This window comes from Solanum stenotomum, chromosome 6 (assembly GCF_019186545.1).
Source record: "Solanum stenotomum isolate F172 chromosome 6, ASM1918654v1, whole genome shotgun sequence".
NCBI classification, from domain to species: domain Eukaryota; kingdom Viridiplantae; phylum Streptophyta; class Magnoliopsida; order Solanales; family Solanaceae; genus Solanum; species Solanum stenotomum.
Genome location: NC_064287.1, coordinates 41619427 through 41646839, shown reverse-complemented (window position 1 = coordinate 41646839; position 27413 = coordinate 41619427). Strand labels below are relative to the sequence as shown.

At 34.8% G+C, this 27413-nt stretch overlaps 2 protein-coding genes across 3 annotated transcripts; both read right to left on the bottom strand.

Moving 5' to 3' along the window:
* Nucleotides 1-958: 958 nt before the first annotated feature.
* Nucleotides 959-6036, bottom strand: LOC125866727 (uncharacterized). The gene is made up of 5 exons (XM_049547066.1): nt 4391-6036; nt 4238-4314; nt 3930-4041; nt 3645-3761; nt 959-1504 (listed from the first exon to the last, which is right to left on the bottom strand). Exons 1-5 carry the CDS (start codon nt 5789-5791, stop codon nt 1151-1153), a joined length of 2061 nt encoding a protein of 686 aa, XP_049403023.1. The 5' UTR covers nt 5792-6036; the 3' UTR covers nt 959-1150.
* A 4587-nt stretch (nt 6037-10623) lies between these two features.
* Nucleotides 10624-26427, bottom strand: LOC125866730 (mRNA export factor GLE1-like). 2 transcript variants are annotated; one of them, XM_049547072.1, is made up of 16 exons: nt 26158-26427; nt 21313-21412; nt 20868-21035; nt 20608-20763; nt 20001-20121; nt 19736-19884; nt 18730-18901; nt 18123-18327; nt 15975-16084; nt 14845-14915; nt 14558-14639; nt 14203-14289; nt 13003-13086; nt 12640-12771; nt 11154-11276; nt 10624-11070 (listed from the first exon to the last, which is right to left on the bottom strand). In XM_049547072.1, coding segments are annotated over exons 2-16 (1932 nt in total). In that variant the 5' UTR covers nt 21315-21412; nt 26158-26427; the 3' UTR covers nt 10624-10800. The 2 variants fall into 2 exon arrangements, with proteins under 2 accessions (XP_049403029.1, XP_049403028.1); XM_049547071.1 differs by having other exon boundaries at nt 18123-18333; nt 26158-26424.
* Between the last annotated feature and the right edge of the window lie 986 nt (nt 26428-27413).

Sequence of the window (27413 nt, the reverse complement as noted above, 5' to 3'; positions counted from 1 at the left end):
GAGTGAAACTTAGGAATTAGGATGTTGAAATCTTCTCAAGCCGAAAATCGAACCAAATTGTAAATAGAGTCAAATCGGAAAAAAATCTGACTATACATTAGTTTGAGGAATAGTTTGATTTTAACTAAAAAAAATCAACTCAAGACCAAGCCAACCAACATTATATACATAATTTTAAAATTTTATTCTATACATAAGAATATTTATTTTGATATAATTTCTAAATATTTCTTATACTTTTTTCATAGTTTTTATCTTTGTAACATATTATTTCAAGTTTGAAACCTAAAATTTTGAACAGTCCATAAATGTTAGTAACTCTAATAAAGCTTAAATCAAAATCAAATTAATACTAATGCTAACAAAAAAAAGAATCAATTCAACACTATGGATGACAATAATGTTGAATATTTGTTCTTTAGTTTTGTATTAGTTTAGACAATTAAAATACATAAGTTAATTTTAATTTTCTAAAAAAATTTAGTCATATAATTAATTAATACTTACAAGACTTATTTTAACATGATTTAGTACTTTTAAATTATGATCATTTTCATTATGACTTATTAATTTGCAATATAACATACGATTTCATTATTATTTTTTGTTGAATATTTTATTGTTATCACTCATCTCATATGTTGTTTTATTTTCTTAAGAAACATCTTAGATAATTGTATTTTGACAGGACTAAAGAAATATTGAAGCACAAGTTAATTATATATTTATATGAATACTTTATAGAAAAAACCCGAGGTTGAAATATCCAAATTTTATTAATTTGATTTGATTTATAGATTTAAACTGACACAAATAATTTGATTTGATATTTGAAAAATCCAAACCGTATGCCCCTAATTGAGGCCAACAACAAATACCAAACGCTCAAATGCTCATAACAAGGAAAAGGCATATGTCTAAGGCAGACTTTCCCCAACAGAGCCAGTTTTACCACCAAAAGGATTATTTGACTTTGAACAATCAATGTTCTATATCATTTGTCCAATTACTTTTCTTACAAAGACCACAAAAAAATATACAGTGGGTGGAATGCAGAGGAAATAATTAAAAATGAACTACAAGAAGAGAAGAAAAGGAAAAAACCGGGGGAGAATACTATTATCATCAAAAGAAAGAGAAGAGGAGGATGTCAAAGAAGGGGTTCAGAAAGTTCCATTTCATTGGCACCCTCTTGTTGTGTCTCTACACGTCTCATACCTACGGAATCTAAGCCAAGCCATTGCCATGGCCAGCACATGTATCTTGGCCTGTTTAGACCAGTTGTTGATGTTTCCCTGCCATCTAGCTCTTCAAGCTGACGGGTGAGCTCTTCAACTTTATCCCTCAGCCTCGATGCTCTTAAATCTGCCAGTCTCAATGATTTCTCAGCTGCATCCCTTGCAGCCATGGCTGCATCAGCTGTTTCTTCTTTGAATTTTAGCTTCTTCCCGGACTCTAGTACAGCCTCCTTCGCTGCCTCAAGCTCCTGGCGTACAGCAGCCAACTACAAGAACCATCAGAAGAGTCTCTTAGTGAAAGGCAGTTGTTTGTTTACAAGAAATTGTTCCAGAATAGGAAAAAAATCATACGCATTAAACTAGAATCCAACTAAATATTTATAACTTTTTGGTTTATAGATGATTTAAGAGTTCTCAATATCTCTAAACCATGATACACAGACAATTCCATAGGCTGAGTCTAAGATGTATTCCTAATGATTTGCATAGTGACAAATGGCCAATGGTGCATGTCCATTCTTTTTCGGTAAGAGTCTCTTGTTGATTAATAATAACGTGTTATTGTCTATACACTTCCACGGCTACACTGTTTTTTAGTAGAAGTAAATATCTAAGCGCATGAGTCCAATAAAAAGTGCTTGTCTGAGCTTCACTAGACTCTGATTTTCTCTCTGACAATGTCTATGAATTTCACTTCTGACATTTGAGATTAAGAGATTCACATAAGACCTGCATTCAAATTAACACACAGAGGAGCATTCTCTTCTGTCTATGGTCAGTGGTGCTTGGCCATTCATTCTGGTAGGTTTATCTTGTTAATGCAGTAAATAAATGTAACATTGTCTATGCATTGCTCCATGTGCATTATTCTTCTAGCAGAAGTTATACATTAAAGTAAGTAACCTCAATATAGAAGTGTATCCCACGCTTTAGTAGATTCTGATTTTCCACAGAATTTGATACCAAAGACTTTGGTTTGCCATTTGAGAGATAAAGCTGAAATAAAGGGACAATAACTTGTGGACATCAAACTCTGGTATTGTGTCTTAGCTTAATGTAAGTATCTGACAAGGTATAGTTAATTGCAACCTAGTGCATAATCTCAAATATCTAAATGGTTGTTCTTTTTTAAAACAATTTCTGCATGCATAAGTTTATACCTCTTAGTAAGCAATCATACCTTACATCATGAATCACTACTACTATCTTATTTCATACGACACCAAAGTCTTCGTATGAAACACTTTAATTCTCTCCCGCTTTCTATGTAGCCACAGTTGCTATGATATTCATATTCTAAACCATGAAATATTTTGGGCTCTTTGCAGGATTCAATCATTGAAGTAAAAAGCATATGTCGCAGCGTAAAAAATTGGTACTATAAAAGGACTAATTTCCTTCTATATTTCATGTTTTCAATGTATATCTTGGGAAGCAAGGAAAAGAACTATAATTATGGAACAATTTTGACAGGAAGTTTTCTAAAATTACCTCTTGCATTAAATGTTTAGCTATAAGCTTTGAGAACACTTTTGACATGAAGTTTTCTAAAATTACCTCTTGCATTTTATGTTTAGCTATAACCTGTTATAACAGCAGTTTCACTGTACCCTAGGCTACGAGGCACATTCTCAAATCCTAAATCTGAAATATCCCTTTTACAAACTTACATATCATCTTTAATTAATAGCAGAGTAATACAAATTTAACGTAGAAATTTTGTTCCTCCGCATACCAACAATTAAGTGATCAACACGTCTTACAAGAATAAAAGAGAGATTCTATGAACTAAAATTTGAGAAACCTAAGCCAATAACCACCCCTTCCGACCCACCATTCCCCCCCGCCCCACTGAAAGAAGAAAAAGGGAAAGTGAAGAGCGTTACTAAAACAATATTAAGATCCATCTCTATTCATGAAGTATTAAATATATTTTATTGTTCCAAAGATATACGAGACAAAGTAAACGAGGGTTACACTTGAAACCCGTGAAAAAGCGTCTGGATGGAAGAAAAAAATCAGCCACAAGGAGATACTTCTCTTCATTCTAAAATATAATAGCTGACAAAAAATAGAATTTTTTGGCAGAAGTGATGACATAGACTGTTTTAACCTGACAAATAAATCAGAAACTTGCTAACAATTTCTTAGCAATTGAACAGCATGTGTTGATTTGTGTCTTATGGAAAACAGAACAGCAGAAAAACACATACCCCAGCATGAAAAAGTGGGTCCATAGACAAATATCTATAGATATTTAGTGGACTTCCTAACAAAGTCTGAGCAAAAGCTTATGAGTTTAATGAACCCGTAACTTTATAAGTAGCTCTCTACTTGTTAAAAATGCATTTATGATTTTCAGAATCATTATTTAAATTACATTAAGAGTGTTTAAGAATTCATTACCTGTGCTGCACACTCTTGCTCAACAGCTTTACCTGCAGCAGCTTCTTGCTGTGCAGCTACTTTCCATCGTGTAATTTCTTCTTCAGCAGCAGTGATGTCCAGCATAAGCCCTTCAACCTGCAATGAAATGGTTATTTGTAAGACTTCATTATATGACAAGAAGGACTAAATATGCATATTAGCTTTCCACAACTCTCGTAAGCAGATCTCCATGAATGACATCAATCTCTATGAACCAAATACTAATATCATGAAATACTATATTGAGATTAGGCAGTGCATTACATTTTCATTTGCCACCCTCTCCTTCTCTTCAAGTTCCTCCACATGTTGCTTCCATTGACTGAGTTCCTTCGCTTGAGTTTCCACATGTTCCTTGAGTAAACTAGACTCTTCCCTTTGATTCAGTAAAGCAAATCACAAAACAACCATGTCAGGCTAAGATTAAGTTATGCTCATACTCTAGCATTTCTCGAGAGAAAAAAGACAAAGGGGCAATGCATTATCTGCTTGGTCAAGTAGAGTAGTATAACACAGTGAAGAAATGCAGCTAAGACAATAGGTAAACCCAATATAAGCTTGACATGAAGTACCTTAGCTCTCCAACAGTATGTTTAAGGTCAATGATCTCAACCTGAGACTGCTTAATTATATTCTCTAATGCACCAGCCTACATCAAGAACATCAATAAATGAATAACATAACAAGAAACTTTGAAGGCAAATTAGTATTTAAAAAGGACTTACCAAAGCATATACTTCATCCTCTTCAGTATTTGCTGCATGCATTTTCTTATCAGAAGCAGTGATCTTACCATCACCAACGTAATTGTTGAACTTGTAATTTATCCCAGCTTCTCTCAATCCATTTTCTGCTATCTTAAACAATTCATTTGTTTTGGATGACAAATCCACCGAAATTCTCTTTGAAAGAGCACTTCTAAGTAAAGAACCAATTTGTTCTTTTTCTTTTACTAACTGAGAAACAGACTCATTTAGGCTTTTCACTTCATGGCTCTTCTCCTCTAGCAAATCCCTTGTTTTCTGCACAACAAATTCACTCATTTCATGTATAGATTCCAATCCTGCTAAAACTGCCCTTATATTCTCTTCCATGTCCATCTCTTGAGCAAGAAACAAGGATTCCGACAACTCAGATGCCTTCCTGGCATCAACAACCTTAACAGCATTATAAATCTGTTCGTGTATTTTCGTAACATATTTCAATTGCTCAGCAAGTAATGATCTTTGCATTTCCAGCTTTGATTCTGAACTGCTCAACTTACCTTCATATTCCTTAACCAAATCTCTCAATTCACCCGCTTCACTCTCCAAAGTCTTTTGCTTTTCACACATCTCTTGTTCCAATTCAGACAATTTCTCATCTTTTTCACCTATGGATTTCTCTAAACTCTCAACAACAGAAGCTTTCTTTGCAACTTCATCTCTCAAACCACTAATTGTTGACTCTAACTGTGAAACTTCAATTGCAATTTCATAATTCCTATGGTCCATTTGTTCACGGGCTTCATTTCTTGACTTTGCTGTTGATTCAATCTGTCTCAATAGCTCCTCTACAATGTCATTCGTCCTTTTGATCACCCCATAAGCCACTGCTGGTAATCCTGTGTATTTCTGTGACCTAGGTAATCCACCAGCTACAAAATTCTTAAATTGACTAACTTTTCCAGATATCTTATCAATTCCACTAACTAACATTGAACCTGAAGTTTCCATCTCAGTTCTCATTGAATCTTTTGCCTTTTTCACTTCCTCTAACTCCTTTGAAAATTCATCTCTCTGCTTAGTTACTTCCTTCAATTCCTCCGTTACCTTTCCAACTGTTGTCGAAGCTTCTTCCTTTTCCCGCAATGCTTCATCGCGTTGTCTCGAGTGCTCATCCCGCTTTTTGATCGCATCATGAGCTAGAACTCTCAATCTGTTGAACGAAACTTGCAACTGCGATTTAGAATCCTCAGCGGCTAATCGAGCTTGCCGCTCCCGATCCAGCTCGGCGAGAATCTCACGGAATTTCTCAATTGAGACATCTTCTGGTGAGGGAGAATTAATTATATCAATAGGTACCGGATCATCGGCCTCTACGTCGCTCAATACATCGTCGTTATCTTCTTCACCGGCGTTCGACATCGGAAAATTGACAATCTAGCTAATCACCTACACATTTCAAAACCCTAGGATTAAGAAAAAGGTGAAGTCAACTAAGTGTTGAAACAAAAGGAAAACGATTAGGAAGATATGATGATCGCCGGAGATTTCGTCGGAAGGAGCGGATTTTCTTAGTTTTAAGAATAATCGGAGAGAAATCAAGTGCCGGAAAACTTGGAGGGTTCAATTTCGGCACCAACAAGTCTCTCGTTCTTTACGTTTTTTTTTTTTTTTTTTTAATTTTAATTTTAATTATTTGTCTTAGTTTTGGTGTTTTTAATTCAGTTTTATATTTCCCGTAAACCGGAAGGAAAATTGGTTGTGATTTTTTTTTTTTTTTTTGGTTAATAGGATATTTATACATGTATATATAATTAGACGATTACATTGTTTTCCATACTGGCTATTATAGATATATATTTTCATAACAGGTTAACTTATTACAAGTAGTTCGTGAAACTAGTTTAGTAAGAGGAACTCTTTCATGATCTGTCTTAATTAACGGGAATACGGGGTCAGGAGGAGTTAGCATGATAGTAGCTTGGGAGGACAATGTCAGTTTCGCACGTATCTTTGACAAAAAGTCGGCTACTTGATTGGCTTGGTGGAAGCTATGACAGAGTACTGGACTCCCCAACCTCTTCATAAGCAATCTACAAGAGTCAATTAAATCAGCATAAATGGGTTGAGGGTGATGGATAAATTCAAGGATTTTCGTGAAGTCAGTTTCAATTTCAATGGACTAAAAATCATATGTTATGGCTATTTGGAGTCCTTGTTGAAGGGCTTCAAGTTCACCCATTACATAATTTTGCACCTTGACATGTTTATAAAAGTCCACTACCCAAACTCCCTCGTGGTTTCTGATGTTACCCCTAATGCCTCTCGAGTTGCTAAGATTTGAATAGGAGTCGTCGATGTTAAGCTTGAATTAGGTTTTAGAAAAAAACAACTTGCTTTTTTCTACATACTACACTATTATCTAAGTAAAAATAAAATAATAAATACAGTATCAACTAAAAATAATAATTGGCGTGTCAAATTTTAAGAGGTCTAAATTAAAGATTTTTCTAATCTATTTCTTGAGTCGCATCTTACGATGAGATAGTTTTATCCAATAGCAAAGTGCAACACAATCACAATAAACAGTTTAACAGTTAACCGATATAAAAGGATAAAATATTTGACTTGATATAAAAAGATAAAATATTTAACTTTTAATTATTGATTACTCAAGTAATTTTTATTTGATTCTTCATTTTATAGTAGACAGTAATATTCTAACGGATTACTCAAGTAACTTATGTTTGACTCTTAAATTTAGAATAGGCATTAATTTTCTGCCTAATAACTCAGATAATTTTTGTTTACTCTTTTCAAGGGTTCAATTTTGCCACCAATTTAACTTTTTTTTTTAAAAAAAATTGTTCTAAGCTTTAAGAATTCACCAAATTTACTGATCGACTTATAATTCTATCTTTTGTCCCAACGAAAATATTTTTGTTACATGATTTAAAAAAAATATTTTTATTATAAAATAAAATATTATACTTAATTGCATGTTTAAAGTGCATGAAAATTATTACTGATAATTGATATATCTTCTTAACTAATTTATGCTTATTTTAATCATAGAGTTTCGACAGATACAAATTTCAAAAAAGCATTTATTCTCTTTTTTAATCAAAAGTGTAAATAAAAATGTTAAACTTTGGGAAAAAATTTCATAGAAAAATATGTAGAAAAATTATATAAAATTTCAATTTGTCTTTAATAACTATGTACTCCCTCTATTCACTTTTACGTATTCATCATACTAGAAATATTTTTTAATTTTATTTGTCCACTTTAGTATATCATGAGAATTTTTTTTTTATATATTTTAATCTTAATATTAAATACTTATTCTCCAAATCATTTTTCAAGTCGAGTAAAATATACACCAATTATTATGAATATCATTATAAAATATATACTTTGTTTATTATTTTATAAGAAGAGTGCAAAGTTGATTCTGAATACATAAAAGTGAACGGATAAAATATATTTTAATATACTTAGTACCTTATAAGAGATGTAAGTGTAAGAGTTTCATAGTATATAATTAAGGCGTAAGTGTTTGTATATAAAAAAAAATACCAAAAATTGTGTTTGAAATTGAGTTATATTATAAAAGTGTTTAATACTTTCTTCCGTATGTTAGACACAAAATCTTCTCTCATCACAACATTTAAGTTGTGGCCGTTTCACTATTTATAAGCTAAAACGAATTCTAAAGCCAATCCACACGTGTATCTTTGTAGACATTTCAAACCTAAAAAGTTTTAACTTAGCCATATTTAATATTCATCAAGAGTAACATAATAACGAAAAAAGGAATGTAAAAAATTGTTGTATTTATTACTCCACCACATGTAATTTGGACGCTTACTTTGTATCATTTAAGATCGTTCAAGATATTTGAGGACAACAAAATACATTTAGGGGTCGTTTGGTTTAGATTCTAGTAAGGACGAGGATTAGTAATGATAAAGATTATAATATGATTTGTTGTATTGCAAAATGCTAACTACACATTATATATCATCCATCATTCACGCTCAACTTTAGCACCTCTTATCCACACTCAAATACATTTTGTTTGATAGAGTGTATAAGAATAGTACTGAATAAGGTGTATTCACAATGCTGAAATTAATATGCGAGATTGCTTCTCATGCATTGTTTAATTAGTTTGATCTATTAAAGAGAATTTTATCTCTCACCATACTTATCCATATATTATAACCCTTGTATTGCTAATATCATAGTTTGCAATGTGTTAGTTATACACCCCCATTATATTACTGAATAGAGTGTATACTTAATACATGTATTACTTATACATAACCTGAAAACCCTACCAAACAAAGGATTAACTAATACCATAACTTTTACATTTATTAAATTCTCTAATATGTCCTACCAAACGAGTTTGATAGAGCGTATAAACATAGTATTGAAAAGAGTGTATTAGTAATGATGTGATTAGTTATTTTATGGTAGGATTACTTCTTATTTACTGTTTGGTTCAGTGTATTAAGGGTAATTCTGACTTTAACCATGTTTATTCATGTATTAGTAGCTTTTGTATTACTCATGTCATGATTTACTATGTACTAGTTATATACCCTATAAGACCAATTAAAATGTATAACTAATACATGTATAGCTAAACATGGGTTGAAAATCCTCCCAAACAAATGATTAAATAATACCATGACTAATACATATATTACTTGTCCCCTAATACATCATATCAAACGACCCCTTACAATCCTCCATTTGTAAGCTTATACAGATAGGGGCTAAAGACTGCAACTCTTAGTCTAAGTTAGCAGCTTACAGCTTTTGTTGAACTCAATCTTCCTACTCTTACTGGGAAACATTAACGATGGGTGATGAGATGCTGGTTGTTAAGTCATTTGACACTTACTTTTATATTCAGCTTTCACTATATGTGGTTTGTATGTGATCCAGCATCAAACAAGGAATAACAATTATTTGCTATATAATTGAATCTCAATATAGTAATGATTACCAATATCCTGAATGTATAGCATCTCCTTTGCTTTAATGAAACAAGACGCAAGTGTCAAAAACACACCTAAACTATTTCTTCTTCTTTTTTATAGTTTCATACCTAAATTATTGGGAGTGTGAGTTTAGGTATGAAACTCACACCTAAACTCAAAAAAAGGGATAGGTTTGTCAAACTAATAAGTGATAGTTTAGGTATGATACTCACTCTCAATAGTTTAGGTATGAAGCTCAAAAAAAGGAGATAGTTTAAGTATGTTTTTTAACCATTATCTCAAGAAACAATAATAAAGTAAGACAAAGAAGAAAGTGGGCTTAAAAATGGAGGAACAAGGTATTTGCAAAAGATATTGGCATCAATCGATGTCAAATCAGCTCTTTAACTCGAGTAATATCCTCCCCTTTTTTTGTTCGCGCAAGAGCAACCTACTTCTCAGATGAATGATATTATATCCTATTGCCGCCAAAATATATAGCAAAATTACACAATGTAAATATTTGTCTGTACAACACAAAATCAACAAAACACAAGCACACAATTGGAACATGACAATAGCATATCAAATGACCAGACCCTGCACTCTAGAATGATAGCATCAGTTATCTTTCAGAGCAAAATGTGTGGCTCCATCTAAACAATGAGAGAAGAAACAACAAGATATGTGGCTCCATGAGTAAATGAATGGATCTATTTTCCCGGTATCAAAATTATAAATGTTCAAACCAGCTAATTCCCATTCCTGTAAGCGACTTCAAGGACAACAAAAATCATTGCAAGCTAAGAAAGAAACATTCAGAGACACACTTGAGAACTAAAACAACCGATGCAACAACAATTGATCGGTCAAATCCTTTCTACGAACTTGAGAAATAGGAATCTCAAAGATACTGAGAAATAGTCTGTAAAATTTCTCACCTCTGCAGAGGATACAGTCATGCAATACTCTAAATCTGCCATCACCTTTTTGGTGTAATTTAAAACCTTTTAAACCAGTAAGCTGTAACAGCAAGGGAAAATACAAGTATAAAAATAAACTAATCATTTCAATATGATGCTAGCAAAACAGATGATTAGCCAACCATAAAACAAATTAAATTGACTAACTTTAAGCAACATGAATAAGTCTGCCTTACAATTTGCAGGCAAGGTCCATTGAAAATGACAATAACACTGGCCTTTTCCAAGTTACTAAGAATCCATATGCAATCTGGTTCAGAATCAACCAAAACTGATACAAGAGCAATTACATATTTCCTTTTATCATAATTAACGATATACAACTGATACAGGTGCAGTTACATATTCAAATTCTGAGAACAAAGCATCTCATTGATATCAGCTGATTTGAATAAAATTTCCAGTAACTGAAGGAAAAAAGAATGGATTCCTACTCTGTAGACCTAGTAATAGTTTAATAGAATCTATTCTGTTGGTAATGATACTGTTGATCATGATCTGAATCTGGAGCGAAATTGTGTGATTCCAAGGAACTCCTGAGGCGCCAGCCCTCAGGTTCATTCAGGAACTGATTTGACTCTATATAACTCCGGAGACTCACAATCACTTTGACCAACTTTGCATCACCTCGATCTTTCAATGCAGTTAGAAAATCTCTAGCAATGATATCCAGCAGCTTTCTGAATTGTGTCTTATATCTTTTGTGTAGAGCAAAACCTGCCATCTGGTAACCAAGACATTTTCTTTCAAGTCCTACCCACATTTCATCAACTTAAGAAGAGCTAATAAAGAGCTTTTTCAACTTACTTCAAGAAAAGCCTGCAATGCAGCTGCAGTGTATAAATTTGCAGGGAAAACATTTAAGAATCTGGCTATCCATGCCCAACCTTCTCTGATGCCATGCAAGTTTTGGCAGCCGTCAACTTCAGTCTGCCATAAAATGCAGTTTACTACTAAATCAGTTACTATATGAAATGATTAAGGGAAAAAAAGCAATTCTGGTCCTTGAAATATTGTGAGAGTTTTGTCCTTGTACTATTGGCCTGAGCACATCTGACCTCCAATTAAACAAACTAAGCACTTTTAGTCCCATCGCCAAGTAAATTTAACAGGATTTCATATTCAACTAAAGGAAACTAATTTGGGATTCTGTCATTTCCATCAAACCTCAGGCAAACGAAGCTCTGCACCAAGAACTCCCTTAACAAAATTACGATACGTGAAATGCAGATATTNTAGTCCCATCGCCAAGTAAATTTAACAGGATTTCATATTCAACTAAAGGAAACTAATTTGGGATTCTGTCATTTCCATCAAACCTCAGGCAAAAGAAGCTCTGCACCAAGAACTCCCTTAACAAAATTACTATACGTGAAATGAAGATATTAGTTTCGCTAAGCTCAACCAAATAGCTTTAATCATTTCTGGCAGCATACATCTCTGCTCATAACCTGTAGTATTGGTACTTAGTATTTAAAAAAAGGCATCTTATGCCAAATATGTTTCCTGCCCTGATGAAGTTTGTTGTGTTTGTGGCCAATGATTCAGATAATAAACTTACTAGAACCATTTGGAATATTGTTGTTTAACTGGAGGATTTCAATGGAAACGGTCGTCGGGGTCGTGCCCTAGTTTGGGTGTCAGGGTCGGGTCCTAGATCGATTATCCGGTCAGAAATTATTTTCCTAAAGAATATTTTCCAGTCTCAAGCGAAGATATTTTCTAGGAAGTGTTTTTCATTCACCAACCAAACATTAAAAAATATTTTTTACTCATCAACCAAACATGAGAAATAAGTTAGAAATCCGCTTATTTTCCAAGAAAACATTTTCCATGAAAAACATTTTCCTTCATACCAAACACACCCTAAGAGATGATGGGCACGAATTATGATTATTATATGTATATTTGGTATTCCCTTTATTATCAAGTTGAAAGTATTGATGCGTAGAAACTGCTGATATCGCTGCTGACTGAAGTAGGAAGAACGGCTAAGTTGTTAGAGAAACTACAGAACTCAAATATGCCCATTAGCGACAATAAAAAAAATATATGTCCGTTAGTAGAAGACAACATTTGTTAGTTCTAATAAGTGACTGGACTAAAATAGCACATTTTGTTTCATTGGTCAGATATGCTTCACACAAATAATCCAGGGCCTAATACCGGAATAAAGCAATAACTTAGACCAAAACCCCTATTTTCCCAAAAGGAGTAAGATACATGAGAGCGTCAGCAACATAAGCATTGATGATTTCTTGAAGATAAAGTAACAAATGTCTAAGCAACTGACCTGAACAAGAGCACCATATAATTTCATGCATGCACTTAAGCGATCCACATAACTATCAGTACTTTCTATCTTCCCATCTTCCTCTGCATAGCCAATAGCTTTGTAATAAGCTTCTTTGGTCTGGAAGGCTGCCTGAAGTGAAAGAACAAATCAAAGTTATTTACGTGGAGGTAGCAAAATATGATGTGAACCATGGGATGAAGAAAGTTAACTAATGTCTTAGACGAGATCTGTTTTCAGCACTTACAGAAAGAGAAATCATGCTCCAAGACAATCAAGTAAGAAAAATCCCAGAAAGGACAAAATAGTGGGATGTGTTGATGTCAAACAGGTAATACTAAGGTAAATACCAAGGTTGATTACCTCTGAGTAAATAATGTACTTAGGAACTGTGTAAATGCAAACTTTGTTCAACTCAGCTATGAGAATTTCCATGGCAAGAGGGATCTGTGATGAAAAGCAAACCAATACGTAAGGATGGTAATCTATACATTAGTTAGTACTTTCTGATCCGCATTCGTGATCTCTTTTCAAACACTAAGTTCTCTGTCCTAAATTAAACATTTTTATGTTGTTTAACATTCCTAGAGGCCTTCCCACGGAATGAATACAACCTCTCAATTCCCTTCGGCTTTTTTAAATAAGTAAAGGCATTTTGTTAATAAAGGTTCAGTACGAAGCTAGTACCGAGACAGAGTACAGCATCCAAATATCCTTCGGCTAGAAATTTCTGACTTCTATTTTAAATTCGAAAATATTCCCCTGTATTTTCCGCAATTCACCTTTGGAGCTCAGGTATGAATATTGTGTTTGGATAGAAAAGAATTTTTGTTTTTAGTGGTTTTAGGAAATATAGCTTCCGGGTTTGAGTTTGGATTTGTGTTTTGGTAAAAGAAATCATCAAATTCCTAAGGGCTCGTTTGGTACGAGGGATTGGGGGATAACTAATCCTGGGATTAATTTTAGGATGAGTTTATCCCAATGTTTGGTTGGGATAAAATTGCGGGATAACTTATACCGGGATTAATTATCCCAGGATTGTAGTATTATTTTTATCCCATATTGAGGGTGGGATTACAATCCTGGAATGACTAATCCCGGGATAACTTGTTCCCCAACCAAATAAGCCCCAAGAGGTTTTGAACTTCAAGTGGGTGAAAATTACAATCCCCTTGAAAAAATTGTGGAATAAAAAAAGAAACAGAGCTTTAAGTGCAAACAGGAGAATGTGACAGCAATTAACCAATCACTGTACTAGAAGGGCAGTTTGCTTGACAATTCGTGGCCCCAATTTGTTTTGGTTCAGGAGAACATTGTTTAATGTTGAAAGTTATTATGAAAAAAAAGCACCCACAATGTGAAGTCAAAATATGATATTCAATCTAGGATTGAGGCAACACTGGTTTTCGAGGGAGCACGTTGGTATTTTACTCCTTGCCAATGAAGGAAGAAAAAAACTTTTATTGCTTTCTTTGCAGTTATTGACGTCAACCTCCTACTTGTAAGACAAGAACTATCATGGGCCTATAATAGCAAGAAGACTAAGAACAATAACATAATTACCTTTGATGTAACATGGACAATTACACGACCATAAGCATAGACTGCACTGTTAAAGCTTCCTGTAGGTTTCACACACAGGGACACCACCTATAAAAGTGAAAACCAGAATCACAGTAAATACCATATGTTTTACACAAAGCTCCAATAGTAGAATATATTCAATATACACAACTCAACTGCTACATCAAGAACCCACAATTTTCTACAAGCATAAGCACATGCTAACCACAAATCCCCACCATAATCCACCGGCCCCTCCCGAAAAGAGGAAAAAAAATGAAAAAGAAGTAAAAACAACATCACAAGAGACACCGAAAGACGAAACCCCAGTTAAAGAACTACTTCAGGATTTTACCTTCTGCGCGAACACTGCAATGCTGATGGATTGTGGACATGTTGAACCACTAATTAGCTTAATTAATTCATCTGCTTTCACTCTGCATAGGGAAAAGTAGTATATACGTATCAAAGAGCAATATATAGCTTCTACCTCTTTGAAGTTTATTCCCAAAAATGGTTTGAAAATGCCCGTCAAAGCAACAAAAAGCGTGACTTAAATATGGAAGATAGATATTGATTTTTAAAAAAAATTAAAATCTTAGGAGATAGGATTAATAATCCAAGAAATAGGTATCCAGATACCTGACATTTTCTTTTGAACCAGTGATAGTTCTGATTCGTCTGGCTATTTCCATTTCAAACTTTCGGTAAGCCTGTTAAGAACAGAGAATTTGTGTTATGAACTGTAGAATATCAGAAATTACTTAACCCAAATTAACATCCTTAGGATCATAAATAGAAGTCCAGCCCAAAGCTCTGCACACTAGGATGGAACACACTATTTCAACACATCAAGCAACAGAAAAATGCATCTGATCACATTCCAACTAAAGAAGCAAGTTTTTGAACGTTACACTCAAAAAACAAATTGCCAAAATTAAACAGCATTAATCAAACACATCAAGTAACAACATGACACATCTAGTAACGTTTCAATCAATCTCTAGAAAGAAGGTCTTCCACAGACCTAGAAGAGTGAGAACCAATTAGAAACAACTTCTCGACAATGAGTTCAGAGTGGATGCACGTGGGAGGAGGTGCACAATGGAGGATAGAGGTCTCCAAAACCTACAGTGACCAGCACACCATTATTTCTCTTTGTTTTGTAATTTCAGCAATATGAAGATTCAAATGCACTTGTCAAAATGTCTCAATTAGTTTCCCAAGCATAATTAAATGTAAGAAGTTCTAAGAACTTGGACCAACCACTCCCAGAGCACAATTGGATTGGTTAATGATTATGTTAGCAGGGAAGAGTTAACTTTCAAAGTGAATACTTTCTCTGTTACATCATACATGAAATGTGACACTACTTCACTGACCATGGAGTTTAAGATGTTAATTTGACTTTTTCTTTAGACAAATATTAGGAGTTGTGAAAGAAAATATAAAACCAGTTGTTGAAAAGTTAGTCGGATATAGCAAATCACATCCATGTAATTCTATTAGTTAAATGGTTTTTAAAATTGTGAAAGTAGAATAGAGTAACATTATTAATAGAATGGTGTCACATATTTTGGGATATCCCATAAGGGAGAATACAAAAGAGATTAGTATAGAGGGCCTTTTTGATTAGTACACTTTGTTGATGCCCAACTGTTTAGGAACCCCCATTCGCAAGCCTCTGCAAAGAACACTTCACTTTATGCAGCAAGAAGCATAATAGTCCAATAAATCTGGATGAAATTTCAAATATTGATTTGCAAGGTTACCTTGTTTGAACCCAATCCCAGTGCTTCATTCTGCGCACCTATTTCATTGTAAACGGCTAATCTTTTCTCCTCCAGTTTTTGAGCATTTTCTGTCACCCTGATTGTATTTCCTGCTTATTGGAAATTGCAAAGTTGAAATCAAGGCATAGATTTACAAGCACTAGAAACAGAAAGAAAAACAACAGTGCATGTTTCATCTTGGCAGTTAGAGGTTACGGTACCATACAGTCATACACTATCTGTTAAAGGATATAATCCAGTTGACTCTACAAGTAGTAAAAGTTTTGCCAATAACTTTTTATAGTAGACTGGTGAAAAAGCCCAAAATAGTTCCTTAAATTTAGGGTAGATCTAATTTGGTCCTTTATATATAACACTCTCAAGAGACACTACCAGAAAAGATAACACCCAAAGGCTAAGGCTAAAAGAAATAAAGAATTAATGGGACTAATGGAACTAATGGGAAAGAGACAACACTGTAAAGGGACATCCCTTTCTAGAAGCCCAGGATTAGAAAAAAGCCGCAGGTATTAGCTCGTGCTCCGTGCTATCTAACCAAAAGATATCTATTCTAAACACAGCATATGTATTAGCAAATTATGACTTATGACGAGTGCATGCATACTTAATCTTTTGTTTCGGTATTAGTAATACTTGTGTTTGATAAAGGTAAAGATAGATTGATATTACTAATATTATTATTATTATTATTATTATTATTATTATTATTATTATTATTATTTTGATGAAGTAATTGTTATATTGATTGTCATCAAGAAGATGCTGAAAACAGTACAGAGAAATTAGGGGAAGGTCCTAGATACAAAATCTACAGATGGAGCATTGAGCCATTCCCTAAATGAGCAAAAAATCTGGCTGTTAAGCCAAAGACATGGAGCTAATGAAATCTACAAGAGGAATAACATTAGTTACAGAGGTTAAACTGCTCCAGCTGAAAAGAAACATCAAACAAAGAGAGAGACGAACTCTTACCTAATCAAATTTGAATGCACAGATACTCGATTCCAAGAGGAGACTATTGAAACTGATTTCTTGATATTTCTTTCATTAAAGGTTTTTTTTTATTTTTTGTCTATATAAAATCAAGTCAAAATATGTGTTAGTGTACATGTTACACATCCAACACATATATGGCCATCAATGTTTTACTTTATCTTTTTCTCATCCTTCACTTTAAGTTTTTTTGGACTACTCTTTTGTTTTTGATTCAGTTTTTGTCCATATTGATCTCAGAAGGAGCGCCCTCTATCAGTCTCTTCGTTTTCTCTTTTTCTTCTGTGGCCATACTGGTAAAAAGAAATCTTTTTTTTTGGATACTTTTAAGCTAGACTACACCTATGAAAATAAAGGAAGTCCATTTTATTCAGTCAGCAGTAGCAATTACAGAACACTATCCAGAATAAAGATTGACATTTTCTCTTATGAGATGATATAACAGAAAGGAAGGCAAGGTCAGTGAAATGATATCTCTGTATTCATGTTTCTCCCTTTGAACAGATCAATAGACTTGCTGACAAACAATACAAACGATCTCTGCTTTCATCATGCACTCAATCGGCATTGGTTCTCGTGAACTGGCAAAAATGTAATTGCATGGCCCTTGGCCACAAAGAAGTTGTACAGCTTCAAGACGACTTGTGAAATGCCACTGGTTCGTCAGAAACGTATATTTGTTTTTTTGAGAATGTTCATCAGACACGTATATACTGATCAGTCACCTGCTTATAATGTCCAAAAGCATGGGTGTGAACAGTTGAGACGGACAATCCCAGGTAAGAACATTTCATGAGTATATTTCCTGGAGTGTTTCTTGGACTTTTATTTTCATAGTTACTCTTTTCCATTAGCCTAATTCCCAGCTTTTAAATTCAGTTCTCTTTTCCATCAGTGAATAGCCTCCAATCAAGCCCTGGATCGCAGGTTCTCATTTTCTACAAAGTTAAAGGACTATTAAGTCCAACTCTATATATAAGGGATCAAAATTAATTTACCCATATGGCTTATAGTTAAAGCACTGATTAGGTTTCTCCTCTCAGATTATGCATAGAGCATTTTGTTTAAGTAATTATTTATTTGAAATGATTGAGAAAAAATAAAAAGACGAAGAGTAGGAGGACGGTCAAATACCTGTTGAATGTTTCTGCCCATCAGACATGGGTCTCACAGGCTGACTAGTGACATCCCTTGAAACCTTGCTAGCCTCCGGAGAAGCAGTAGTCACTGACTCAGATGACTTCTTCTCGGACGCAGCTGCAGCTTCTTTTACTGCTTTCCTCTCAGCTTCCAGCGCGGCAGCTTTTTCCTTCTCAACTCTTTCAGCTTCCAGCCTAGCCTGCACCTGATGGAATGGAACTTATCATTACCCAAAAGGAGAAAATTCAATTACAAAACTGCTTTAGTTCTTTCCAGAATCATTAAAAACAAGTGGGAGTTAATAGTTCAGACAACTGCATTAGGCAACAGATGCAGCATGAGGGGAGACAAATAAGCAGCCAGACTATACAAGAAAGCCAGGGATGCTAGAACCAGGGGAATGAGAGCATTAGCAATTACAGCAGTATGCCACGAGAAAAAAAAACAATATCAATAAGTACTAAGTTATTAAATCAACACAAGCACTATTACTTTCTCATTTAGTGATGATTCTCACAAATATTTAACTTTGTAAAATCTCAAGAAATCACAAGACGGCAGGTGACAGAAATGCAATTGGATAATACGTAAAAACACAAACCTTGGTTTCTGCTCTAATTCTTTCTTGCCGGGCTTTTTCTTCTTGAAGAGCTTTTTCTTTCCTCTTGGCCTCTTCACGAGCTGCATCATCTCTTATTCTCCTTTCTTCAATTTGGGATCTGTGTTCGTGATCCCTTTGTACCGTAGTTAGGTGATCATCAAGTGCTTCTGCACTATAATAATACAATTAAGTCAAAAGTACATCCCCACTAAACTTAAAATGCAAGAACATGTAAATGGTGATTTAACTTCAAACTCTGAGTACTCCTAAGGAGTATAGAGTGAACAAGAAACATAAAAAAAAGTTAATTTATCGGTCAAAAAATATCATATTGAGAGTGCATTCCTCAACTGCTAACAAGGGTGTGGTGCATGTAGTTTGTATCAAAAATAACCACTTGCAATCAAAGTGACATGCTTACTGTAAGTGCCCTCTTTATATAGAAACTCGGCTCGCTGGCCATACCCCTGTATCTGTTTTACACCTTCATGTGTAATTTTCATGTCAACAAGAAAAGATGAACGCACTCACTTTCATTTCCCACCTAAACCACATTATTCCCATGGTTCAAGATTAATTGTCAATCTATCATCCTTCATTGAATTATTTGTAAGTGAATTCTTTACGAACCAGCTTATATTTAAAATAATTGGATTTGTTTGGCATGTCTTCAGCAGCCTTTTGTATTTTAAAAAAAAATGCATTACGTCCATTGGTACTAATTGCTAGAGCAAAGGCTGAAGTGAAATCCACAGTATGGATAAAACAAATATTCTGATTTTAGTGGCCAGATAGTGAAATAGACAAATTTTCCATCAGTTCCAGCAGACCACCTTTTGTAGTCTGCCAAGCTTCCTGCTTAAGCATCTATTGGCATTGAATTAAACCCACTGAGAAACATCTACCTTATACATCATTGAACAATAAGAAAAATGTTTAACCATGATGAATAAAACTTAATGCAGAAACAAGCTTTTACTTGCAAAATAAGAATAATACACCTTACATTTTACGCTGGTACTGCATGTCGAATTTTCTGTTCATTTCCCTTTGAGCTTCAGTGTTTCTCTCAACTCGTTCTAGTGTGGAGGCAAGCTTCTCACTTTCATCCGTCAACTCAGCTTCAAGTGCTGATAGTTGATCTCTCATTTCCTCCTGTTGTAAGATAGCAATAGAAAGAGATTGGGTTTACTATTATTTTTTTCCCAAGTAAAGCAAGGCCGGGGCATGGTCAGAGAAAGTTAACGAAGCATATAACTTAAGTTACCAACCACAATAGTAAGTTGATGGTCATGAGCTAACTCAGATAAAGCACTTTCCACTAATCCCACTTTATCCATTAGATCATGTTGAAGTTCAATGTTTAGGCCTTCTTCAGATTGGTCGCTATCACTGAAACAACGTGAAAAATGCTGCATTAAGCATTAATCAAGAGTAAATAAAACACACTTGCAATGCGGTGGCTTATGACTTGCTGTACAACATGAAGTCCATGAATTTAAGGAACTATAGGACTAAATGTAAGTTTTTTGCTGGAAGAAATAAGATGCACATCCATTCATGGATGTAATTTATTTTAAAAAAACATTATGAGGAACCTATCAAAACAAAAAGAACTTTATGAGGTAATATGAAGTGCGCACCACCACTACCAAACACACCTCTCCTCCTGATTGGATGAGTATGCCCTAACTGTTGGCTCAATAAGTAACTGCTATAAACATGTAGCGGCTTCAACAGGCATATGGCCAAGTAACTGTGAGACGTGTAACATGGGTAAGGGCATTCATGCAGCATAATTTACACCTTGTTTCTCTGTTTCAATCGACATCCTCTCATTCTTACACTCTTTAATATTTGTAATTATTGAGTAGTTACCTCAGATAGATTTCGTCACAAGCAAACCGTTTTCCTCCCACAAGTAAATGATCACCAACTTCATGCTTAGTATCTCTGTCCATATCCTCCACGTCATCATCGGACACTTGCATAACAAAGCCTCTCCGAGAATTATCCTTTGAAGCCGAGAGTTGTCTGAGCAAAGACAGATTAGAACAAAGTACAGAACATTTGCTTTCTAGATGAAACAAAGAAGCTTGAGGTGATTTTCACTAAGAGATCTCATTACAAGTACATACCGCGATTCTGTTTTCGTAAAAGGTATTGGAAATTTTGATGATGCATTGAGCTTCTTCTCAATCGAATTGAGCTCAACCAATAAAATATCAAAGGTCCAATCAGGATTTGGATCCAGGGTGACTCCATCAACACTTTTAGGCAACGGAAATTGCAGTTTAACAGCACCCCTGTGAAAAATAACCATAACCATAAATCAGGATAAACCAAACAATTACTTAAATTATTGTAGTTCCAGAAACTTCCATAAGCTTCTTATAATGAATGAAAACTGAAATATGAATTGTTATCACTAAAATTATGAGAAGGTATCTTGTGTAACATATGAAGTCACATGAATCAACACCTCCCTCAAAAAAATAAGAATAAAATAGCATCAACATTTTCGTGGAGTATTACAAACAGAAAAGAGAAGAAAAAATTGAGTACAGGAAGAAAGTAACTTACATGATTCTTTTCCTGCCTTAAGAACACCTTTGAATAAAGTTGTTGTTTCCAACGCAGGCTTCACACACTTGAGTCTTGAAATTAAAATATAATTAATTACCTGTTACAATTGAAAAGGCCAAAGTTACAAACAGAAAATGTAAAGATCATAATAGGAACACCCATAAGGGGAATCTGAAAACTAAACCCTAATAAGTAATACAGACTAGAGCATGGATTGAGGGGCCTTAAAAAGGAATAAGGAGGCACTGATTTCGAATAAGAGTTTCCAACAACAACCAGGGGCGGCTCAACGTAATCGGAGGCCTAAAGCGAAATCTTAATTAGAGGCCTAAAATTTAAATAAACTTCACATGCATTTATTTAAAATTTATTTTTCTTATATTTTTAAATGCAAAGTATTACTTAATATTTTTTTATATATAAATGATTTATTCGATTTCTTTTTCAATTATTAGTTTTAAATAAGATTTATCAATTCAACGTTGAAAATATAATTTTACTCGGGCAATCATTATATGAATTGTTAACATAGTTCTACAAGTAATAAGTTGACAAATTTCAAATAAGTATAAGAGTTAGAACCATAGCTTTGATGAAGTTGATAATTTGGTTACCCCACATTTTACTATGGTTGTTGTAATGCTTGAAAATCTAAGAAGAAATGAAAAAAGAATTTACAATTCACTTTGTTAAACACTTTTCGACTATTAATTGATATTTTTGACAGAATATTACTCTAACTTATCAAAAATTTAAAGAAGAGAGTGTAAAAGGAGTTAAAAAGAATTAAGTAATGTGAGTATTAGTGGAGAGAGTGTAAGAAATAAAACAATATTTTCTTGATTTCTTCTATTTGAATGAGGTTGAAGAAAATAAAATAATAATTTTAAATTTATACTTTTTATCATAAATAATCAATATTTTTTCTATTAAAAATTAACACATAATTTATTTTTGGTAAAAAATTGAGGCCCCCTAAAATTGGGGGCCTAAGGCCAATGCCTTATTAAAGTATGCATAGAGCTGGCCCTGACAACAACATAACCAATGTAATCCCACAAGTGGGGTCTACAAAGGGTGGTGTGTACACAGCCTTAGTAGTAATATTGGGAGGAGCTTAAGAAGGAATAAGGAGGCATTGATTTCGAATAAGAGTTTCCAACAACAAGATACCAGTGTAATCTCACAAGGGTGGTGTGTACGCAGCCTTGCCTCTACCTTCACAAGGTAGAGAGGTTGTTTCCGATAGACCCTCGGTTCAAGTAAAGCATATTAAAATCAAGCATGCAAAGAAAATACAGTAGTGAAGACCCATGCTAAAAATAAAGGAAAGGAGACCAGTAACAACAACAAACAATACGGTAACCGAAGCAAAGATAAGTCACCAGTCCACAGCTAGGTAGCTACTTTTTTTTTGGTAAAGTAATCAAATCATATTAGAAAAGCATCAAGAAGATGCAAAGTTACAAGAGAACAAAAGAAGCTGCTTCAAACAAAACATGAAGCAAACTTAGGCTTAAACCTGTGAAACAGCCAAAAGATTCCCTGAATATTCTACTAAGCTAAAGATAGGGAGCTAACAAAATCCAAAAAAGTTATCCACATTGTTTACTGGGGAAAGAAAGTGCCAACTACATTTGGTGTTTAATGCTCCTTCTACATTTCAAGCTACAATGAATTCCATTTTTCGGCCGTTACTTCGTCATTGTGTTTTAGTGTTCTTTGACGATATTCTGGTTTACAGTCAGACTTGGGGACATCATTTGCAGCACTTAACTCAGGTTCTCCAGATTCTTCGTGAGCACAAATTGGTGGCTAAACGTTCTAAATGCTTATTTGGGCAGCCTCAAGTTGAATATCTCGGTCATGTCATTTCCAACAAGGGTTTAGAATCTGACATTTCTAAAATATCAGCTATTCAGCAGTGGCCAGTTCCAAGAAATGTTAAGAGGGTACGGAGTTTCTTAGGGCTCGCTGGTTATTATAGGCGTTTCATTAAGCACTATGCCACAATTGCTAGTCCTTTGATTGATTTACTAAAAAAAAAGCCTTTCAAGTGGGGAGATGCCGCACAACTGACATGTGAGACTTTGAAGGACAAGCTAAGTTGCACTCCAGTCTTGGTGTTACCAAACTTCACACAAGAATTTCACGTCGAGATTGAAGCTTCTTGTGTCGGTGTGGGGGCTGTCTTATCCCAGAAAGGCGGCCATCCAATCGCATTTTATAGCCAGAAGTTGTGTCCTAGAATGCAAAAGGCTTCGACCTACCATTGCGAGATGTATGCCATTACTCAAGCAGTTGGTAAATGGAGGCAATATTTACTAGGACAGAGTTTCACAATTATTACTAACCAACAACCACTCAAAAATCTGAAGGATCAAGTTATTTAGAAGCCTGAGCAACAACAATGGTTAGGGAAGTTGGTTGGGTTTGATTTTCATATTGTGTATCGCCCTAGGAAGCTTAACAAAGCCGTTGACTGCACTTCCTCGACCAGTTGAGGGGACTATAAATGCCTTACATATTCAAACTTTTGACTGAATTGATGAAATTTGAATGCCCGCCCAATCCCATACTAAAATGTTTACCATTAAGCATGGCATTGAGCACCAAACTGCTACCTACTCTATTATGTCCTTTGAGAAAGGTTATTATTTTTCAAAGGAAGACTGGTTATCCCATCTGATTCCCCGGTATGCATCCGTCTATTAAAAGAATTTCATTCTTCCCCTATTGGTGAGCACGCTGGGATCGCTCATACTTTTTGTCGTCTCTCATCTAATTTTTATTGGCACCATATACGGCGAGATGTGCAAGCTTTTGTGATTGCTTGCCAAGTGTGTCAACAAATGAAGGACATGAATTGCAGCCCTGCAGGCATGCTGCAACCACTGCCCATACCCAATGTGGTGTTTGAGGAAATCGCTATGGACTTATCACTTGCCTTCCGAGTTCTAAGAGGAAGGCCACAATCATGACTGCTGTACACCGCTTGTCAAAATATGGGCATTTTATTCCATTGACATCCACGTTCACAACACATTATGTTGCCTTAACCATTGTTGTTAATATCATTAAACTACATGGACCTCCGCGAGTTATAGTAACTGACAGGGATCCGAGATTTCTTCACTCTATTTGACAGGAATTTAATCGACTCAGGGCACCTCTCTGGCTATGAGTACAACATATTACCCGCAAACTGATGGCCAATCCGAAAACCTGAACAAGTGCATTGAACAGTATATGAGGTGTTTTGTTTCGGAGAGTCCTCACGAGTGGGTACCAATGCTACCTTGGGCTGAATTTCGGTACAACACTACCTTTTATTCATTTGCCGAAGTGACACCTTTACAGGCATTGTATGGGCGTGAGCCTCCTACTATTTCTCGTTCTGTGTCGGGCAGTGCAGGAGATGATTTAATTGAGAAGTACATGCTGAAGAGAGATGACGTTTTGGTGCTACTTAAGAACAACTTGTCCAAGGCTCAAACATGTATGAAATTATATGTTGATGCTCGTCGAACGGATTTGCAGTTGGAAGTTGGGGATTGGGCATTTGTGAAGCTCAAGCCTTACAGGCAGCTTTCCCTCCGTTTGCACCACCACCACAAACTCCGCCGGAAGTACTTTGGTCCTTATCAAGTGCTGAAACGAATAGTTTATGTTGCATACAAACTTGATCTTCCAGCCGATGCACAAATTCATCTCGTCTTTCATATTTCTATGCTCAAGAAATGTGTGGGAACACCTGTTGAACAAGGGGTAAGTTCCTGTCGAAGATCAACATCAACCGAACCTTGAGGACAAGGTTCTCAATTGGGAGGGAAGTATTGATATGGATCAGCCGGCCCAAGTTAGTATGGAAACTGAGAGTGGGCCTTGGACAATTAGGAAAAAACAACGAATCAAACAGCCCAACAAAAAGCTACAAGACTATATCCTAGGCTAAAGGAAAGACAAGCACGTGAGAAGCATATGAGTGAGAAAAGTTGTTATATGCAGGAGTACTGCAGAGTAGTGGGGAAGAAAGAAGTGATAGCAACATTCTCTGAATTCTCATCTTATTTCTTCTCAGTTCTCTCACCCTCTTCTATCTTACTGTTTTAGTACTTTTCCTATTGTAATTGTTGTCCTTTTGAGAGTTGAACTACCAGATTTCCTTTCTGTAATTTTTCTTCTTGAGTTTTCAATTTAAGTATTGCTACTGTTTCTGTAATTGGGTTGAAGTTTGTTCCACCATAACTAACAAATACAAAAGCTGACACATAATTACAAGGAAATTGTTCCAAGTAAAGCATTCTTAGTTACTATATAATTAAATAGAGAAGGAAGCAAAAGTAACAGATACACTGCTGAATAACTTTCGAAATTGATTCTAGAAAAAAAAAATCTCACATCAAGAGACTAAAAATCAATCAAGTACTTACTCAGTACATCTTTTCCCTTAAAAAAGGGGATCAAAGTAGTTTTCGCATGTAACCGTTTTAGCCGAAGAGAAGGAAACCAAATTGATTTGAGTATGAAAATAAATCAAACTTTTTGCATCTATCAAAATCTACTAAACTAATCAGTACCAACCACCAACTTCATGTATACAAAAAAAAGAACATTTCAAGTTTTCAACTACCATAATTAACAACTAGCAGGCTGCACAGTCGAGCTAAGGAAGCATGCAATGATTACAGTCTACCAAAAATCATTCACGTTGACAGAATTTGGGGATTTTCGTATAGAGCTACAAGCACAGGGGAATATGGGTGGGTGAGTATTAATCAAAACTTAACACTAAAATCACACCAATAGCAAATGGTAACACAAACCAAAGAAAAATCAAACCTGGGATGAATTTGAGAAATCGAAACCTCAAAGCTTAACAAAGAAACAGGTGAAGTTATGGAACTCGACCAACAACCCTCTCGAGCCTCATTCTTGGAGTGTCCCCGTCGGAGAAGGCTTCTGTTAAAGAAGAGGAGAGGGAGCGGGGTGGTCTCGGTGGTTCCGGACAATGCAGGCGGTGGGGTGCTTAGGGTTTCAACGAAGGGGAAAGAGAGGGAGAGGAAGGTGTGGAGCCGGTGGTGGAGAGACGGAGGAGGTGCAGTGAGAGATCGGGTTACGGGTCGACCCTATGGGTCAATTGAAAGAATTATAAAAGTAAAAAGAACACTTTACTAAAAAAAAATAGACTAGCTGCTACCTTACTTTCATACTCCTGCTTTTAACTACCGTTTATTGTTTGAACTAGATAGGTATGGCCCGTGCTAGCACGGCCCAACATTTACATATCAAAGTAGATAGTTTAAAGGTGAAAAATGGCATCTGGTTGTCATTTTTAGACTCTTTTTTAGAAGATTGATAAATTATTTATTGTTTAGCCTTGACTCAAATTTCAAACAACTATTTGTCTATCTGATTTTGAAGTTTTAAGTTTTAAGTCATATTGTTTTGAATTTCTGTTTTTCATGTGCAAAATTTCATAATTCTATATCCTCGTTCATTTTCTTAGTTTAATATTTCAGATGAGTTGAATATTTCAGTTCAAATTTCAAGAAATTGAATCCCTAAATTATGTATTTTCACTTCAAAACTTCTAAATGCAACTTATAAGTATAAAATATTAAATATTAATCAAAACTTAACATTGTGAATTTTGCTATTCTAAATTTGGATTTTTCAGTTCAAAATTTAGAACATTATTATCCTAAATTTCAGTTTCCAATTCAAAACATCATGGCACTGTCATAAATATTAGTTTTCCAATTTAAAATTAGTATATTATATTCTTATGTTTGGTCTTGAAATGTTCATCATGTAGCTCAAACTTGATGATTTTAATACCAATCTTCCAACTTGTATATCTATGTTCAACAATAATTATATATGTACAAAATAAGGCTACAGAATAAGGCTTAAAAGGGGGAAATGATTCAGACAATAATTGGTTCACATATAAGGTGAAAGGACGGCCACACTGGTTGAGGTGTAGAGGAGGTGGGAGCGAATAGATTATAATTGAGAAGCCAATTGACCCAACTTGTATGCCAGCTCGCTGGGTACCAATTGAAAACATCATGGCAAATGTCCAGACATGATTT